The sequence below is a fragment of the Acomys minous genome (assembly GCF_964271855.1).
Source record: "Acomys minous genome assembly, chromosome: 5".
Taxonomy (NCBI): Eukaryota; Metazoa; Chordata; class Mammalia; order Rodentia; family Muridae; genus Acomys; species Acomys minous.
The window spans coordinates 58,153,595-58,173,025 of NC_140494.1; the positions used below are offsets into that span (position 1 = coordinate 58,153,595).

The following is a 19,431-nucleotide window of genomic DNA, read 5'->3' on the forward strand; positions in this document are numbered from 1 at the left end:
TATATTGTAATTTTGAGGCTATCCCTGGCTACATAGTGAGACAAACTTGCTATTAGGATAAGCGGTCCGACTAGAACACCAATGCTTGAGTAAGAGCAATCTAATCTCGAGCCCCAGAGAAAAGTGGGGTCCGAGGTTAAAGTTAACTTCAGGGCTGGGTGTGGTGGCTCATGACTTTAATCCCAGCACTTGGGAAGCAGAGGCAGGTGGATCGCTGTGAGTTTGAGGCCAGCCTGGTCTAGAGTTAGTCCGGGACAGCCAAGGCTACACAGAGAGACCCTGTCTCGAAAAAACAAACAAACAATCAAAGTTAACTTCATTTGTGTGCCTTCTATGTTCCCATAGATGCTGTGATGCACTTGTAAGAATGATACCTCTAGAGAGACCTCTAGTATATTCCTGGAGTCCCCACTAAGAGATGGAGTCCATTGTTGATGCAAATGCACAGGAATAGGAATTTATTGAGCCATCGCGATGGGGTCTGTCCAGCTCGTTTAAGCTGCAGACCCCAAGAAACAGAGGCACAGGCCTTTTATAGGTTTTAGACAAAGAAATGAGTTTTACGGTATGTAATTGGTTGGCATTTGGGCAGAAAAGCTGCAAGCAGAGAGTTACAAGTCTTGGCGTTTGGTGGTTGGATAATGGGTGGAGGGGCAAGCTGACCTATGGGAAAGATTGGTTGAAGCAGTCACAGGGGGCGTTTAGGAACTTTAGTTGGGGAGGGGTAGTGGAAATTTTAAACACAGCTGGTTGTCCTTGAGTCCAGTTGAACACTGAGCACAGGCTGAGGCCTTAAGTTGGACTCTTCAAGGTTTTTCCTGTCCCTGCCACACACATACAGTGATCTGATATCTGTCTGTCCTTGGTTCAAGCTGGACACCCTAGAAATGTACATGCTTTGGCCTTAATGGGGGTCTTTAAGGGGGCTGGTTCCTTCACACTGAGGAATGTTTGAGCAATGGCACTTGTTCCACAAACACCAAATCGGTCCTGTTCCCATGAGGGAGGCTTCTGTTGTCGCTTCACACTGTCAGGCAGCCAACAGTCCAGGTGGAGTGCGTCTGAGATAAGCCGGAGCGCCAGAGACCATATCCAGTTTGCCCAATAAATAACTCCCGTGAACACAACCCAAGCTGCTTGCATACACTACAGTGGCCGCTAAGGTCCTCCAAGCGACAGTCAGATGGGCAAGAGTGCGCTTACGCCGCTCACTCACCAGTCTAGAACTGCGTAATCGGATTTCCTGGAAGGGATCGTCACTCCTGTAGCTATTCTATTGGCTGAGGAAATGAAGAGCCCGCCTCTCTGCTCGGTGCATTGGCCTTGCGTCACGGCAGCTGGGCGGGGCCTGGAGTCCGGTTGCATCAGCTGGTTCCGCTTGGGCCACGTGGCGCACGCGCAGTGCCGAATTGCCGGACCTCGCCGCTGGCTCGGGATCTTGTGTACCTTGTAGCTCTCGGGTTTTGTTTCTCAGCAGTCCTGACATGTCGGAGGAGAAGGCTAGAAGCCCTTCGGGGAAGATGGACGGAGAGAAGCCGGTGAGCAGGCGCGATTGGGCCTGGAGTCCGGATGTGTCCTGGGATCCCGCTCTGTCCGGCGGGCGGGTATAGAAAGTAGCGGGGACCAGCCAGTATTGGGGATCCCAGGTAGTAAGTCAGGAGCCGCTGCTGGGCCAACCAGAGATCTGTGACTTGAGCCTGAGTGTCTTGCTCAGTAGCCATGGAAAGCTCGGACTTCCACACTTGTGTTTTTATCCCTAAAATAGGTGGTAAGAACACTGAAGAACTTTTTAAATCCTAAAACTGCGTGGAGCAAAAAGCTCTAGTGAGGAATAAAAAAGCCAGTCCCCGCGATCAGATCCAGTTTGCCTAGGATTGGTTGCTTTAGATAAGTAAGGTTGGATGCCTCATTTGACAGGCTGCTTGGCAATTAAAGTCTCTGTCGGCCGAATGCTGGAAGCGTCCACGATAACTTGACACGCATCCTCTTTAAACTTTGATTTGGGCTGTCATCCACAGCTTAGGGACATCTCCGACATCATTTTTACACTGTCATGTATTCTCTGCCTCATATTTTCTGCCCCTTCCCCTCTTTTACAGCCATCAGATGTCCTATATATTTGGCACTTAACCAGACAGAGCAGGTGGCAACATGACTAAGATTGAATCCTGACTTTGAGGGCCCCCAGAGAGTCTAGTGTGCACAACTGGAAAGACATAGTTCTGTGATCAGCCCAGTTGGGTTAGAGAGGGAACGGGGAATTCGTGCAGTCAGACTGTTTTATTGCATTTGGAAAATGAGGTTCAGGTAAACCAGGCAAGGCAGCTCTGTCCAGGTACAGAGGGTGAATTGTAGGGGGAATGTTAATTCAGAACATGGCTGTTCTGGCAAGAGATCGGATCCAAAGACCTTCCAGGTGTGTGTGATCCTGCTGGAATACAAACACACCTTTAACCCACTAGACAGAGGCAAACAGATCTGAGTTCAAGGCCAGCCTGGAACAGAGCAAGTGTCAGGTAAAGAAAAGCTTAGGTCCAGGCATGGTGGGACATGCCTTTAATCCCAAACAATGAAGGTAAAATTAGTTTGTAGAAGGGAGCATCTGGGTTTGAAAGTGATGAGATTTCCAATCTTTTAAAAAAAAATTTTTTTTTTAATCTTTAAAATTTTAAAATATCTTAAAATTTTTTTTATATGGTAACTTTTAGCTGCAGTTTTGGAGACGATGTCAAATTGGGCCACAGTGTGAGAACTTGTTTTGCCTCTTTAGGTGGATGCCAGTGAGGAGAAGCGAAAGGAAGGGGGCAAGAAGAAGAACAGAGACGGAGGTGGAGATGGAGGCCGGGCAGAGGTAATCCAAGCTGCTGTCGTAGAGGCTCGGGATTTGAAGGCTGGTGTGGGGGCTATCTCAGACTTGCCCTACACGAGGGTGTGTGTGTGTGTGTGTGTGTGTGTGTGTGTGTGTGTCCGTCCATAGCATGGCACACGTGTGTGTTTGTGTGTGTGTGTCTCTCCCCGTCCATTGCATGGCACACTGTGTGTGTGTGTGTTTCCCCATCCATAGCATGGCACACGTGTGTGTGTGTGTGTGTGTGTGTGTGTGTGTGTGTGTGTGTGTCTCCCCTCCCCCGCCTCGTCCATAGCATGGCACACGTGTGGAAGCCAGAGGACAACTTGTACGTCTTCTTTTCTCTAGTCTGGACCGAGCTCAGATGTTAGGCCTGCTGGCCCCTGTGTAGTGGTCACTGAGGGCTGTAAAGGTAGCACTATTTGGAAAACCCAGAGAGAAGAATTAAGAGCCTAAGAGGGAAAAATAATTTGCAGGTACATGACAGTGAGAAGAGACATGTGTACGATTGTAAGATGACCTTACGGTGGACTTAGATGGAAACATAGAGATCAAAGGTTTAGAGGAAGGGCTGCGGTTGTCACTGACCTGCCAAGACTGGATGCTGACTTTCTGTTTCCTTAAGTGAGATGCTAAATAGTAGAGTCTCGGTGTGGGGTTCCTACAAGTACAAACAGAACCCAGTTCCTTGATTCCTTTTTCGTTGCTTGGGTCTGCTTCTGGGATCTGGCTTACTTGTATCATTTCCTGCGCTCACATGACACAGAACTAGTTGCTCACAACTGATCCCAGAATGCACTTGGTTCCTGGTGCTTGAGGAGGCAGCTATGTGCATTGTTTGGCTGGGTTTGAATTTGAACTGCCATAAACTGCTTTGTTTCTTGCATTTAGTCATTGCAGTTTTATTGGGGACCTTGGGAAGCTGCCTGGATGTAGGAGCACAAAGCATTAAACCTTTTAAAATTAACTCAGTAAATGGACTTAAGAGCTGATTGTGAGCTGCAGCAGTGATGCACGCCCTCGGTCCCAGCACTGAGGAGCTGGAGGCAGAAGAATGCTGAGTACCTGAGCCAGCCCAGCCTGCATAGTAAGAACTTAGTCTAGAAAACCAAAACACAAGCCTGGTGTAGTGGTGCATGCCTTTAATCCCAGCACTTGGGAGCGAGACACAGGTGGATTTCTATGAGTTCAGGGCCAGCCTGGTGTACAAAGTGAGTCTAGGACATCCAGGGATGTTATACAAAGAAACCCTTTCTCGAAAAACCTAAAAGAAGCTAAGCTTCGGACTGTTTCAGCCTCCAAAGGCCAGCTTTACAAGGATGGCATTGCCTGTGGTCAGCTGTCCCTGGTCATCTGACCCCTGTGTGTCTGGGGGGAGAAATTGTTGATAGTGAATCCTGAGATTTGCAAGGAAAGAGTACTATGCCTGTCTCTTCACTTCTTGGCTATACTGTGGTTGGAGTTGTGCGTATTGCCCCATCACAGGCTGAAACATGGCCTAGAAATCAAGGAGTCAGTGACTCTCCTGAGTAGAGAATTTTAAGTGGGATCTGTGGTTATTTGTGTTGTAAATTATCTATCAAAAATGAAGAGTGGACATGATGTGTCCACGACCTGGCCTTCTCTGTGCTTCCATCACTTGCAAACTTGTCTTGGTGACCGTCCAAGGACACTTTGAGAGCCTGCGTGGAGTATAACGCTCAGTTAATACTGAGTAAGTGTAACTAAGTTATTATGTTTAGAAAATGCCAAGTATATACAGAAGTAGACTGTGGTAAGACATGGACGGTTGGGGGGGAAGGAATAACCAGGCATGCTTTGGATAGACTGAGGTTGGGCTTGTCCTTGTACAGTGATGGGTGTGGCCATTGCTGATTGGTTCTCCATCAGTGGTTATGGGCTGCTGTGATAGTCTGATGGGATTATAGGCATGAGCCATGAGGCCTGGCGATAGCTGACCATTTCAATACATGTATAGCACGTAGAAAGTCATAGTAAAACCAAGGCATTTCTTCTTCATTGCTGTTCTTGTTACTACCAGAGCATGATGCCTCAAACCTGTAATCTCAGGCTTGGGAGGCTGAGACAGGAGGATCAGGGCTGGAGGAGGCTGATAGTGAGTTTGAGGTCTGTAAGGAGGTGGGGGGGAGGGAGAGGGGGGAGCGCTTGGGGAGTAGGATCTATGTTGCCGTCATTTGGTGATGCAACTACTAGATCCACTACTCGCTTGGGCAATAGAAGAAATGAGGTTGTTTTGTTTATTTGCTTTAATCTTTAGCAAACTTTTTGGGAGCTTTGGTGGTATTTTATATAAAATATTCTGGTTAATTGTATCTCATATATAGGCAATAGTGATGGGTGCTATCTTATTCAAATAATCTGAGAAAGATGATCTTTAAATTGAATAAATGTTTTGCTTTAGTAGGATCCTCTAAGTCAAATAAATTTTTGGTTGGCTGTGGGTAGACAGAAAACCAACCAGCTGCTCAGACTGGGCCCTAATTGAGAGTCCAGCCATATGATAGTTTATTGTTTTCCTTTGTGCATTGTTGCCCAAAGCTGAAGTTAGAAGCTCATTTAGTTAGAAAAGTTCTTGAAACGGACCATGCCAGGCACGCAGCTCTTTCAGTAGCATGCTTGTTGTGCATGCACGACACTGATTTTGAGCCCAGGACCACATAAAGCAGGCATGGTAGCATGTACCTTGAGTTCTGGCCCTCTCTGTGTTAGGACAAAAGACCATGAGTGCAAGGCCATCCTTGAGACATCAGGAGGAACAATCTATCAATTACAAAATGGTAATTACCACGATGTTGGCATCTTGGCTGTTTATTATTTACGCCTCTTTATTTTTGAGTAAACATTACAGTCACTCATTTTCTTTTACTCTTACTTAGGACTAGGTCAGTGTCAGTGATCATGGTGGTCCATGAAGCAACCTGAGTTAGTCATCATGAATTTGCATGTTATGTCTTTGTAAGCCAAGTCTCGCTGATTTCTCACTGCCTCCTTTGTTCTGGTACAGCTGAATCCTTGGCCTGAATACATCAACACGCGCCTTGATATGTATAATAAACTCAAAGCAGAGCATGATTCCATCCTGGCTGAAAAGGCGGCAACAGAGAGCCAGCCGATTAAAGTCACCCTGCCTGATGGCAAACAAGTGGACGCGGAGTCCTGGAAGACCACACCCTATCAGATTGCGTGTGGGATTAGGTAAGTACTGCGCCACTGCCATACACCCTGTCTTCATAATGTAACTCAGTGTGTGTTTGTGGTCTTGCCAGGTACATCTGCTAATAGTCTTATGTTCCTGCTAAAGGGGTTTACCTTACCTTAACTGAGATCAAGGTGATGTGGAACTTTCAAGTTGAGGCTCACTGTTAGTTTCTGAAGGCGCTTGCATCCCTTGGCCTTCTCTCCAGACATAACTCATTAGTGCTCTGCTGGGATCATAGAGCTGCATGTGCAGCCAGTGTTCACCAGCTGTTGCTTCAGCGTCGCAGGTTTCAGCTGATTTATGAAGGGAGGGCACCTCACAAAGACAGTCAGAAAAAGCACTGACGTGCATGGAAAGATGCTATGTGTTTATAAATCCAGTGAAGCACTGTATAAATTCTTAAAGCTTATTGGATTGGAAGAAATGTAGATTTGGATTCATACTCTATGACAGAGGGAAAGCTTTCTTACTCTCAATCAGATTGTTTTGTTTTGTTTTTGTTTTTTCGAGACAGGGTTTCTCTGTGTAGCCTTGGTTGTCCTGGACTCACTTTGTAGACCAGGCTGGCCTCGAACTCACAGAGACCCGCCTGCCTCTGCCTCCCGAGTGCTGGGATTAAAGGCGTGTGCCACCACGCCCAGCTCCGATCAGATTCTTAGGTGGTCACTTTATCTGAACAGAGTACAAGTGTTACACCTCTAAGACTATTTGTCATCAAACTGTGATGGTGTCCAGAAACCTTACATTTAAGTGGTTGAAGTAAAACAAAACAACTAAGAAGAATACACAACGTAGCGCACACGTGACCCTCACAGCACAGGCTTGTCGTCTGCTTCCCGTTTGACACAGAGTAACTGACAGTGTGTGAAATACTACTCACAAGGTTTATATTTGTAGAGCCGTGGCTCGAAGGGGGGGGGGGTCTGTGTCGTGTTTTAATACCTACATTGCCCAGATACACTTGAAGCAAGTGCTAAGCGTGGAGGTGGCTCCTTACATCATTGTTTCATCTATTCCTACAACCAGTGCTTCTTAATAACTAATCTTTATCAAGTCTTGCCAAATAACCACCTTGTTCTTTTCATATTTTAAGTCAAGGCCTGGCTGACAACACCGTCGTTGCCAAGGTGAACAAGGTCGTTTGGGACCTGGACCGCCCTCTGGAGACGGACTGTACTTTGGAGCTTCTCAAGTTTGAGGATGAGGAAGCACAGGCAGTAAGTTTCCATGTGGTGTTTCTTAGACTTACAGCAACGACTGGACCACAAGCTGAGTAAGGGAGGCAACTTATTTTGTCTCATTGTGTTGTATACGTCGGTCGGTGGTTTCCATGGTAACCTGGAGGCTACAGGTGTTTAAGAAACACCTTTCACTATCGTTTCGAAGCCTTTGTTGTCAATCTGGAAACACTGCGTTAGGTGTACTCCCATCTGTCCTTTCAACGTTAACTCATCATGTTTCTCCCGAGACTGAAGTTGTCACGTGTTTCTTTGGTTTGCAGGTATACTGGCACTCTAGTGCCCACATCATGGGCGAGGCCATGGAAAGAGTCTACGGGGGATGTTTATGTTACGGACCACCGATAGAAAATGGGTTCTATTACGACATGTACCTTGAAGAAGGGTAAGTTAAGGAACTGGGCGAAGGGAAAATCTGAATGGCTTTGGGTCTGCATGGTACTTTTTAAGCAATTTCAGTGAAGGAGAAGGATCTACAGCTCACAGCAAACAGCTGCTAGTGACAGTTACTGGCAGAATGTGAAGTCTTGAGAGTCATATGTAGTGGAATCTCTGGGATGAGTAGAAATGTGCCCAGAGAATGCATGCTGGGAAACAGAACTGGTTCTCCTTTCCTTTTTATGTTATGGTGGACACTGCCTGTGAGAAAAACTCATAATGATGGAGGTTGAAGCTGTTGAAAATACAAATATAATTTATGAACAATTTAATATTAAGTTCTAATATATAACACAAGGTTGTATTTTAAATTAGTAGGAAAAATATCCCTGCATTGGTTCAATCGGAATATGGGAAAATTATGCTTTTTTTTTCTTCTTCAGGGGTGTGTCCAGCAATGATTTTTCTTCCCTGGAAACTTTGTGTAAGAAAATCATTAAAGAGAAACAAGCTTTTGAAAGATTGGAAGTTAAAAAGGAAACATTACTAGAAATGTTTAAGGTAAGCTGAACCATAAACATTTCGATTTAGTATCGCCATCCTTTGATAGTACATCAGAGTTTCCTGGGAAAAACTTAAATGTCTTCAAAACATGAAATATTGGTGTCCTCTCGGGAGTGTGCTTGGATTCACAGCCCAACTGCATATTTACGATAAGCATGAGAGGCCACTGTGATGTCTCATTTGTCTTTTGCAGTACAACAAGTTCAAGTGCCGAATATTGAATGAAAAAGTAAATACCCCAACCACAACTGTCTATAGGTGAGAATATTAAATGCTGTTGAGTGCAGCTGGTGTTTTCATCTGGCTTTGTTAAAATTCCTTTTATCTCATCTGTAGATGTGGCCCTTTGATAGATCTCTGCCGGGGTCCTCACGTCAGACACACGGGCAAGATAAAGACTCTAAAAATACATAAGGTAAAGCATCCTGTGGGTTGTGTCATAGAGCCTCAGTCTCCATGGTTTTTTCCTTTCTGACATTTTGTTTTCTGGTTAGTATAAAGGGTCACAGCCTTTGTTTTTTATGCTGTGTACTGACTAGGGTACTGCACGTGTCCTTTGTACCCCATTCCTCATTACCAGAGCCAGCGTGTGGGGACAGGGGTTTGGAGAGGTCGCAGAGTCAGCAGTACAGGCCTTTGTGCCTGTAGAAGCCTGAGACTCGCTGTTGGAGGTTAGCTAGTCTTTACTCAGGTTTTTCCTAAGATGATCCTGTTGGTTTTATGCTAGCTTAGAAATGCTGTAGTTATGAGCGTGTTCTCTGAGTCCTGAGAACAGTCAAGTCAGTGCCAAATGCCTTTCATTGTCTTTATGGCTTCCATTTTGTCCATTTTGCGTAATGATTTTGTGAGAGGAGCCATGTCATTGGAAATATTCATGGGATTGTGGTCCGCGGGAAGAACCTAGAGAATAGCAAGCAGAGAATTCTGTTCTGTGGCTAAGTCTCCCCACTTGGAGGAGACCTCAAAATGAGAGAGCCATTTGCCAGAACTGTGTGTTGAATGTCATTTCCTTGCCAAAGAATTAGCATGGATTTTCTTTTTAAGGTGATTGTAAGAAATAATACACTACTATAATATGTGAGATGTTTACAAATTTACACGCTGTGTTGTCGTTGGTCTTGCTTTTAGAATTCCTCCACGTACTGGGAAGGCAAAGCAGACATGGAAACCCTCCAGAGGATTTACGGCATTTCATTCCCCGACCCCAAACTTCTGAAAGAGTGGGAGAAGTTCCAAGAGGAAGCCAAAAACCGAGATCATAGGAAAATTGGGAGGGTACGTTACGGAACAATGGTGTGTCCAGTCTGAGCTTCCTCCAGCTCCTGTGAGTCGAACCTGCTCAGCACTAAGTTTGACTCTGTTCTGAGTCTGTTGCGGTTACTGTTGCTCCTGACCCAGCTTCCTGTCAGCAGCACTTCAGAGCCGGCAGGACTGTGGAGACCCACTCACTAGCTCCTTGTGTCGCTGTAGAGTCTGAACCCGAGAGCTCAGTCTGCTAGTTTCTTCAGGGGGTGTCGCAGGTCACCAGTGGTTCTGCCCCGTCCTTTTCTTCGTCTCTAGCTGCCTATGACTGTCCTGTCTAGTTGGAGTTACATTGGTTCTTTAAAACTTTTTTTCCCATAAAATGAAGTCTACTGCTAGCAGGCCTTGGCTGCTAGATCTGCCCTACTGCTTTGACTGCTAGAAAGAAATGACAGAGTGAGGCAGCTGATAGTGATTGGTGGCTTCTTGAGGGCTGAGAGTGATTGGTGGCTTCTTGAGGGTGATAGTGATTGGTGGCTTCTTGAGGGCTGATAGTGATTGGTGGGCTTCTTGAGGGCTGATAGTGATTGGTGGGTTTCTTGAGGGCTGATAGTGATTGGTGGCTTCTTGAGGGCTGAGAGTGATTGGTGGCTTCTTGAGGGCTGATAGTGATTGGTGGGCTTCTTGAGGGCTGATAGTGATTGGTGGGTTTCTTGAGAGCTGAGAGTGATTGGTGGGCTTCTTGAGGGTGATAGTGATTGGTGGGCTTCTTGAGGGCTGATAGTGATTGGTGGCTTCTTGAGGGCTGAGAGTGATTGGTGGCTTCTTGAGGGCTGATAGTGATTGGTGGCTTCTTGAGGGCTGAGAGTGATTGGTGGCTTCTTGAGGGCTGATAGTGATTGGTGGCTTCTTGAGGGCTGATAGTGATTGGTGGTTTCTTGAGGGCTTCTAGCCACTTCTCTGTCTTTCTTCATCACAATGGTTTCCTTTTCTCCTTCCTGTGGTTCATATACAAACAAAGAGCAAAACAACAGATGACAAAACCCAGATCTCGGAGCTCTAGGGACTTCATTCCATGTCACTGTTTGCTAAACTCGACTGGACTGAACTGTCAGGGAGGTAACAGATCTGTGCTAAGTTGTTAGTCATCTGCAATTCTATACTAGACTGCACCCAAGAAACAATGGCGTGCTTTGTTCTATTGAATATTGGCACAGTTGAAGTTTGGAACCAATGTTAGAATTCTAAACTGAGGCTCACCAATCACTTATAAACTTATAAACAATCTTGTGCTCATTGTCTAGGACCAAGAACTCTATTTCTTCCACGAACTCAGCCCTGGAAGTTGCTTCTTCCTGCCAAAAGGAGCCTACATTTATAATACACTTATGGAATTTATCAGGGTGAGTGTTCTTTATTACTGTCCTCTGACCAGTTAGGATATAGGATAATTGTGTTAACCCGGGTCTGCTAAAGAAAAGGTAAGTGTGTATTTGAGGGGAGGAGAAATAAATTTTGTTTTTTTAAGTTGAAGCTTAAATAGTAGCATGGTGGTTACTCTGGTTATGAGCGATTTCTGCTCAGGTCCCCAGCAGCCACATAGTGTGCCTCACACCCATCTATAACTCCAGCTCCAAAGGCTCTGATCCCCTGCACTGGCCTGTGCAGGCATCTGCACACACATCGCATTTACTCAGTAAACACACTTACCTAAGGATAAGCTCATAAACGTTGGGGCTGGACAGGAGGTTCACAAGTCAAGAGTAATCGGTGCTCTTGCAGAGGACCTGAGTTTGATCCCAGCATCCAGTCACCCATCTCACAGCCATGTGTAACTCCAGCTCCCTCTCCTGGTCCCCACAGGCACCCACACTCAGGTGGCACACATTCACATAGATAAGCCACATACGCATGGTAAATTGTTTTACATGTGAAAGATCTCATCAATTATTTAGTCACTCCAGTGTTTGGTTTTGTTCCTGTTTATGCAGAGGGAGTTGCTAAGCTTGAAGGTTTGGTAGTGTTTGGTTCACCTGGGGAGTGTGTTATAACTTTTGAACCTTTTTTTGTTTTTAAATTAAGAACTACTTGAAGCATATGTTTAAAGGAAAGGTATAACCGGTGTTAGGTTGACTTGCACCAGATTTAATATATTTGCTTTGGTCTATATTTGTCCACAGTTTTTGTAAAAGGAAAAAAAGGAGCACATACTGTTTTTTTTAAGAAAGACCCTATTGGAACTGTTGTAAATTTGGTATGGCTCCTTACCCGTGTGCTTTATATCTCCGTGTGTGTGTGTGTGTGTGTGTACTTATTTTGTGTTAGTGTGTGCTTCCCTTCACATGTAAGGTCTTGTGTAGTGTGTTAGATAACAGATACTCCCAATTGCTGTGTCCACTTTGTGCATACAGTCTTTTTCCATGCGCACTATGGAGTGCTTGTTCCCAGCACAGTAGCTTATGTACTTACTCATGCCCAGTGATCCCCGTCCTGTGTTCCTATACTGGTAGCCATGCCACGGTAGTTATTTCCCTGAGTTTTGGTCCACCAACTACAGATGAGATTTCTGAGTCATGTGCCTGTGACTTCACTACATAGTGTAAAATTTCTCTCTAAGATTTTATTCTCTCCACAACGGTGAGCACTGACGTCCCTGTGTGTCTGCTCTCACAGAGTGAATACAGGAAAAGAGGGTTCCAGGAGGTCATCTCTCCCAACATCTTCAACAGCCGGCTCTGGATGACCTCTGGCCACTGGCAGCACTACAGTGAGAACATGTTCTCCTTTGAGGTGGAGAAGGAACAGTTCGCCCTTAAGCCCATGAACTGCCCGGGACACTGGTATCAAGCAGCTTTGCGGTTTTCTTCCTTTTTAGTAAACTTAGCTGTATGTGCCTGTGTTAAGTATTGCCACATGCCTGTGGATGCCTACAGAGTTCGGGTGAGGGTGTTGGAGCTGGAGTTACCGTGTTGTGGGGAACTGAACCTGGGCCCTCTGAAAGTGTAGCAAGGCTCTTAACCCTGGAGCCATCTCTCCAGGCCTGCAGCTTTGCACTGATGTTAAAGATTCTCTTGTGCTGTAAATGTAAATGGTCCTAGATTGCTTTAGCCCTTTGAAAGAAGTGTGTGTGTGTGTGTGTGTGTGTGTGTGTGTGTGTGTGTGTGTGTGTGTGTTTGTGTGTGTGTGTGTTTTGCATGCACATATGTGTGCATGTACATACATATATGATAACAGCATAGAAAGGAGACTAAGAATGAAGCGGTGTGAAGGGAGCCAGGCGTGAACATAAGGGTAGTAGAATTTCTATGCCGTGAAAGCAGAAGGGGAAAGTGGTGCTCGGGGAAGACAGGTGAGGTTAGCGGGGATGGGACAAGAACAGGCATAATGCTACCTGAGCTTGAGTGTCACAGTGAAGCCCAGTTCCTATGCTAACAGCAGCAAACTCAGTGATCAGAATATGACTTAAATGGGAGGTTATTGTCATCACAGCCTCCACGCCGAGTAGCTTCCGCCTGGTCTGGACATTCAGGAATGGCCCTGGGTGACAGCGGCACGCAGGCAGAGTGTATTGAAAGGGGGCTGGATGTGGGCCATAGTAGACCCTTTTCCTCCCTTGGAAAAAAATCGATTTGAACAGAATCCATTGCTGATGAGCTAATGTCCTTGGTACATCCTTCCCTGTGGCCTCTGCCTTGAGTTAGGACAGGTGGAGGGAAAGTGACTGCTGGGAGGCCCGAGAGTGACCGGGTCTAGATAAGTGTGTTCACGTGTGCATCTCCATGGCAGGTGATGCAGGCAGAGAGGTGCTGAGAGGGGAGCTGCTTTTCCAAATGTGGGTCATGTGCAGCACTGAGGTTCTGAAGCACTCTGGGCCTCACTAGAGTGAATCTGATACTACTTCCCAGTGTTAGAAGTAACCTGTGTGCAGCTAAAAGTATTTCTTCATTATGAGCCTTTCGTTAAGTCTTTATAGCAATTGTCCTCATATGAATGGAAGTGCTTGCTGAGCCCACGGATTTGGCTTAGACCTTGGAAATACACTGCTTTGTTCTCTCTTAGCCACAGTTAGGTGCATTGTAACTGATTTGCCATTTTATTCATGCAAGTGTTTCTGTGGCTGTGTGAAGATGTCGCTTGTGGCTAACTAGGATCAGTGGCTCAGAGCCGTTCTTGTCATGAAATGTACTGTTTGAGGAAGCGTCTCATTTTTGTGATGTTTGTAGATTGCTATTTTTGTTGTCTCTTGTGAGTCACCATAGGCCACGCTGCGGCGGGCCTGCATCCTTCCCCATGTGCACGCTAACACCTGTGGGTTTGCCTTGCTTTCTCCTTCAGCCTTATGTTCGATCACCGGCCGAGGTCCTGGCGGGAGCTGCCTCTGCGGTTAGCTGATTTTGGCGTGCTGCATAGGAATGAGCTGTCGGGCGCTCTCACAGGGCTCACGCGGGTCCGCAGATTCCAACAGGATGACGCACACATATTCTGTGCCATGGAGCAGGTATAAGGCCCATGGAGCAAAGTTCTCTCACAGGAGGGCTAAAAGGTGAGGGACGGTAACCACCTTTTTTTTTTTCCTTTTAAGATTGAGGATGAAATCAAAGGTTGTTTGGATTTTCTTCGCACAGTATATACTATCTTTGGATTTTCATTTAAGTTGAATCTTTCTACTCGCCCAGAAAAGTTCCTTGGAGATATTGAAATATGGAACCAAGCGGAGAAAGTAAGTGATGTTTTAGTGTGCTTGAGAACGTACACGGTGCCAGGGAGTCTTCCCTGGCGGGTCCAGGCAGAAGGCAAGGGCGGCGTTTCTGGTGGTGAGTGGCCACTGTCTTCCCTAAGCTCAGTGCCTCAGGGCTGACCGGACACTTTCATACTTGGTCAGTTCCTCTAAAGCAGGCTTTGGTTGGTCAGGAGGATGCCCTTCCACAGACAGTGGGACTCAGGAAAATACCAGGAGACTTTATATCCAGATTAGGCGGGAAGAGGAACATTGCAGATGAACAAAAGTTCAGATTGTTTCTGCTCTGTCTGTAGCAACTTGAAAACAGTTTGAATGAATTCGGTGAGAAGTGGGAACTAAATCCGGGTGATGGAGCCTTCTACGGTCCCAAGGTCAGTACCCTAGAGTATTTGGGTAATGTGAATTTTGTTGCGGATATGAAAACGTTACTTCAAATTGGAAAGTAAGAGAAGGTTAAGAGCATCTTATCAGAGCCCCATGTTTGCCTTGCAGATTGACATTCAGATCAAAGACGCGATTGGCCGCTACCACCAGTGTGCGACCATCCAGCTGGACTTCCAGTTGCCCATCAGGTTTAATCTTACTTACGTAAGGTGAGCTTCTGCTGTCTGCGCTGAGCATCCTCCGGCTGTACATGGGACAAGGTGTGTAATAAGATAAACAAATTCCTCTTCTTCCTTAGCCATGATGGTGATGATAAGAAGAGGCCAGTGATTGTTCACCGAGCCATCCTGGGCTCAGTGGAGAGAATGCTCGCCATCCTCACAGAGAACTACGGCGGCAAATGGTAAGGCCCTTCTGTTCGTCTTCCCGTCGTTAGGCTGTCCAGAAGGGATGGCCCAGCCCCTCAAACACATGCTTATGGGGGGGGAAGGGAGGTGGTTCTGCTCGGTCACTTCTAATCCTCGAGGAGGAAGTCAGACTCCAGCCTTACGTTCAGTATTAAGATGACTTGTTGGGGTTGGGGGTTCTGGTAGCTTCAAGTTGGACCCCATGTTAATCCTCAGCACACACACCCTGCAACACTTGTTATTAGTAATTTTTTTTATTTCAAAACTTGATATGTTTGAATCTTACATAAGAGGCTATAGAGACGGCTTAGCAATTAAGAGCACTGGCTGTTCTTGCAGAGGACCTGGGCTCAGTTCCTAGCCTGGTGAAACAGCTACAGTTAGAGGGGATCCAATACCACCTTATGACCTGCACATGTACCAGGCACACATATAGCGCAATACAAAACACTCATACACATAAAACTAATTTTTTAAAGTAAAAAAAACAATATGTAAAACTTGGCAGTAAACAATTACTGTTTAGTAAGATTCATACATAATTTCTTTTGATTGCTTTCTTGGCTTTGTGGGTTTCTTTTCCTTGAATGAATGGATAGATTTTTGAATTATCCACTTACTTTTGCTGATAAGAATAAGCAAGTGTTTTGCCATATTTAAGAAGCCAAGTAGTTTTTTATTGAAAAAGAAGAAAACATGCTGAGCCAGAGACAGTTCTTAGTTGTTTCATCTAAACCCGCTGTGCAGTTAAAATGAGCCCACGGTTATTGACATCCTTGGTGCAGCCATCCATAGGAGCTAGCAGGATTGAAACTTTTGGAAAGTAATGTTGTGGGTTACTGTAATTCAGTAATTGATTTGCCCTGGTCAGATGTTGCAGTTTTCATAGCTGTCAACAAAATCAAGTAGAACCCTGGCACACATTCTCTGCGTGCTCATTTTTAATCCAAACTCAGGATAAATTGGGAAAACCCACATGTAATGTCGAATTTATTGCCTGTTCCAGCCTTACTTAATGCCCAAGGCAACAAGCCAGCTGTCCTGGCTTGCAGCTGTGTGATTCGGGAGTTCAGGAGGGAGGACCATTGCTATCAGTTTGCTTTACATCCGCTAGGCAGCACGGAACTTATTACAGATCTTACATCCTCACAGCTAGCTTTCTTCTTCCAATCCATCCTCCATTGTCTTTGATGCTTTTTTTTATAAGCTAAGTTATAAAGGCCTGAAAGCAACTTACAGGTTTCAGCAGCAGCAGCAGACAGTGCCCAAGCCCACGCTCACTGTTGTTAATTCCTTTCTTAGGCCTTTCTGGCTCTCTCCTCGCCAGGTGATGGTGGTTCCAGTGGGACCAACATGCGATGAATATGCCCAAAAGGTAACCCTTAAGTAGGCGTTTGCTTACAGTTTAAATCTGCTCTTAAGCTTTTTGCAATGGGCGTCTTCCTGTGTAGTCCAGATACTTTGGCCTCACCTTCCTGTCTTCGTCTCCTGAGTGTCTGGGGTTGCCAGCACGCACCCACACCCGTCCAGTGGCCCCTTGTAAGCTGTTAGATTGATGCGCTGTATACTGCCAGATCAAAGGCTCACTGCATCAAAGAATGTGGCTTTTCTATGTCTGATAGGCCTGAATGTGACTTTGCCTTACAGTTCTGTGACCCATGTAGACACTTAGTGCTTCGATAAACGTGTATTTTAATGTTTGGTGTTATAAAGAAATAAATTAGCAAATATAGCCTAAACTGTATTGCTGCATCAGAATTGCATATCCCACTGAGCTGCCTGATAGTTGTTTACTTAGTAACTTGTTAGTGGAAATTATTTTCATCTTACTGTTGTGGCAGGGCAGGGCAGTGTGTACCGGTCTAGCAAATGTGCAAACAATTTTGTGAACTTTGCACCTTAAAGACCAGAATAATCTGTCTGCTTTAGTGATTGCTCCATACTAAACAATTACACATGCTCAGCAGTCGGTTGGTGAGGAGGGCTGAGCACGGCAGCAAGCCTGATCCCAGTAGCTGGGTGGGTCACATAGGAGGAGTGCACACGTTTGAAGCCAGCACAGACAACCGTATAAAAAGGGTAGGCGTGGGTGAACAGTGGCAAGATGGCTCACCGAGTTAAAAGTACTTGCTGAGCAAGCCTAGCAATAGGAACACGATCCCTGGAATGCACATTAAAAGGCCATGCAGCCCCAGTGCTCCTATAGCGAGATGAAAGGCTGAGACAGGAGACTTGCCTGCAAGCTCACAGGCCACTGTAGTCTGGAGGACACAGACTGTCAGAAACAAGAAAGACCCTGTAGAAGTGACCAGCAAGGAGGCTCACAGATAAGGATGCTGGCCACCCAGCCTGGACCTGAGTTCAATCCCTGGAACCCATAAGGGTTAAAAGGGTTTTGTAAATATTTCTAAAATATTTATCTCACAAGAGAAAGCTCTCCCATTTTGTTCAAGTGCTGGGAACCAAGCTCATACACGTTGGGCACCACAACCTCAGCTCCCAAAATGTGGTCATTAGCTCTCATAATGTGAACCCAAGTTACAGTTCCGTGTTACCAGCTGTGGTATGTGTGTGCTAGCATTCATTTTTAGTGGTTGCATAATTAAAGTCATAAAATATGTTAAATTCTGTGACAAAACGAACTATAATTCTCTTTTTAACCCTGCTGCCCTGTTACTAGGTTCGGCAGCAGTTCCATGAAGCTCACTTCATGGCGGACATTGACCTGGATCCAGGCTGTACCTTGAATAAGAAGATCAGAAACGCACAGTTAGCTCAGTACAACTTCATCCTGGGTAAGATGCAAAGGTTTCGGGCCTTGTAGGAAAGCTGCTGAAATCGTGAGATTCAAGCTCACTGAATCTAGGTCATGAATCTGCCCAGTTCCTGTCATAGTACCTGTTTGTAGTCACTACTGTGAGGAGACACCATGACCAGGGCAACTTAGGAAAGAAAGCGTCTAACTGGGCCTTGGTTACAGTTTCAGAGGGTTAGTCCATGACCATCAAGGGCGGCAAACAGCAGGCAGGCAGGCATGGCGCTGGAGCAGAGAGCTTACATCTGACCCACAAGCCCTTGCCATGGGGAGGACAGACAGACACACTGAGCCTGGGCTTGATGCAGGCTTTTGGAAAACTCCTAGCCAACCCCAAGTGACACACCTCGTCCAACAAGGTCACATCTTGTACTCCTTCCTAAACAGTTCCACTAACTGGGGACCAAGCATTTAAACATGAGCCTATGGGGGCTGTCCTCTTTCAAACCACACAGTTCCCTCATGTGTTTTTCTTACTTTTCTGCAGTCCTGCTGATTGGGTCCAGTGATTGCACTTGCTGGGTTCCTGTAAGCATGACCGTAAATATTCGGTGTCCTCGGTTTGCATGGCAGGGCAATGTGAGGATAGAAACAGAAACAAAAATGCTGAAGGACAGTTTGATGTCTCCCTACATGGAATTGCTTTTATATGATAATTTTGTCACTGGCTTAGGTGACTCTGGATGAAAGTTTTAGGTACTTTAGGTCCTTTTAAAAAATAAATAGAAGATTGGAAGTCTGGGTCTGTTGGGATAATTTCTGCTGTTCAGGAGAAGTCCTTCAAGATCTGTCAGTTTAAGTCTCACAGAGCTTTGTGTTGTTCCTTCCAGTTGTTGGTGAAAAAGAGAAAGCCAGTGGCACTGTGAACATCCGCACCAGAGATAATAAGGTCCATGGAGAGCGCACTGTGGAGGCAACTGTGGAGCGGCTGCAGCAGCTCAAGCACTCGCGCAGCAAGCAGGCAGAGGAGGAGTTTTAACAGCAGTGTGGCCGGCACCGGCTCAGCTCGAGGAAGGCCAGTGCTCTGTCACATGGCCTTGTACACTGGGAAACAGCAGTGTGGCCGGCACTGGCTCAGTACAAGGAAGACCAGTGCTCCGTCACATGGCCTTGTACACTGGGAAACTTTATAATGAGTGTGGCGTAGTTCTGCAGAGCCTGCCTGAATCAGCTTTCGTAATCTGGACAAGTCTTAGAGAATGTGTTTAGATGGGGGTTAATGAACTATTACAATTACTTTGTTTATTGAATGCTTCCACAATGGAAAATCATGGGGGATGTTTTCATGTAACAGGGTTATTTTGTATGAATTGATTCAATTAAAAAATAAAACATTTAAAAAATGTGCCTAAAGAAAAAACAAAATTGAATCATGGTGTTAAAAATTAGTATTTGCTGCTGCAGATATCACGATCTCTCTGAGCTCACATTTATGCAGAAGCATGGAGTGAGAGTGTGCACCTCAGTATCCAGCTGAGGGCGTAGCCTGTGCCGACCCCAGCTGGGAGGAGAGCTGGGTGCTGCTTGTCAGTGCGAAGGCCAACTTTTTTTTTTTTTGAAGTGACACTTTTATTTCCTTTGGAGAGGACAGCAT

The 19,431-nt window shown here is 45.8% G+C and overlaps 1 protein-coding gene across 1 annotated transcript; it reads left to right on the top strand.

Moving 5' to 3' along the window:
- The first annotated feature begins 1,353 nt into the window (after nt 1-1,353).
- On the top strand, nt 1,354-19,184 carry TARS1 (threonyl-tRNA synthetase 1). The gene is made up of 19 exons (XM_084781107.1): nt 1,354-1,538; nt 2,771-2,851; nt 5,874-6,064; nt 7,162-7,285; nt 7,570-7,691; nt 8,128-8,245; nt 8,442-8,506; nt 8,585-8,663; nt 9,377-9,523; nt 10,795-10,893; nt 12,164-12,330; nt 13,826-13,988; nt 14,073-14,210; nt 14,525-14,602; nt 14,724-14,824; nt 14,914-15,018; nt 16,325-16,397; nt 17,703-17,817; nt 18,668-19,184. Exons 1-19 carry the CDS (start codon nt 1,485-1,487, stop codon nt 18,814-18,816), a joined length of 2,169 nt encoding a protein of 722 aa, XP_084637233.1. The 5' UTR covers nt 1,354-1,484; the 3' UTR covers nt 18,817-19,184.
- The last annotated feature ends 247 nt before the right edge of the window (nt 19,185-19,431 follow it).

Excerpts from the sequence above, each read along its gene's own strand:
- TARS1 (XM_084781107.1), top strand. The coding sequence starts at position 1,485 with ATGTCGGAGGAGAAGGCTAGAAGCCCTTCGGGGAAGATGGACGGAGAG. Across the intron at positions 12,331-13,825 it reads ATGAACTGCCCGGGACACTG|CCTTATGTTCGATCACCGGC; the intron begins GTATCAAGCAGC and ends TTTCTCCTTCAG. Across the intron at positions 16,398-17,702 it reads GCGATGAATATGCCCAAAAG|GTTCGGCAGCAGTTCCATGA; the intron begins GTAACCCTTAAG and ends CCCTGTTACTAG.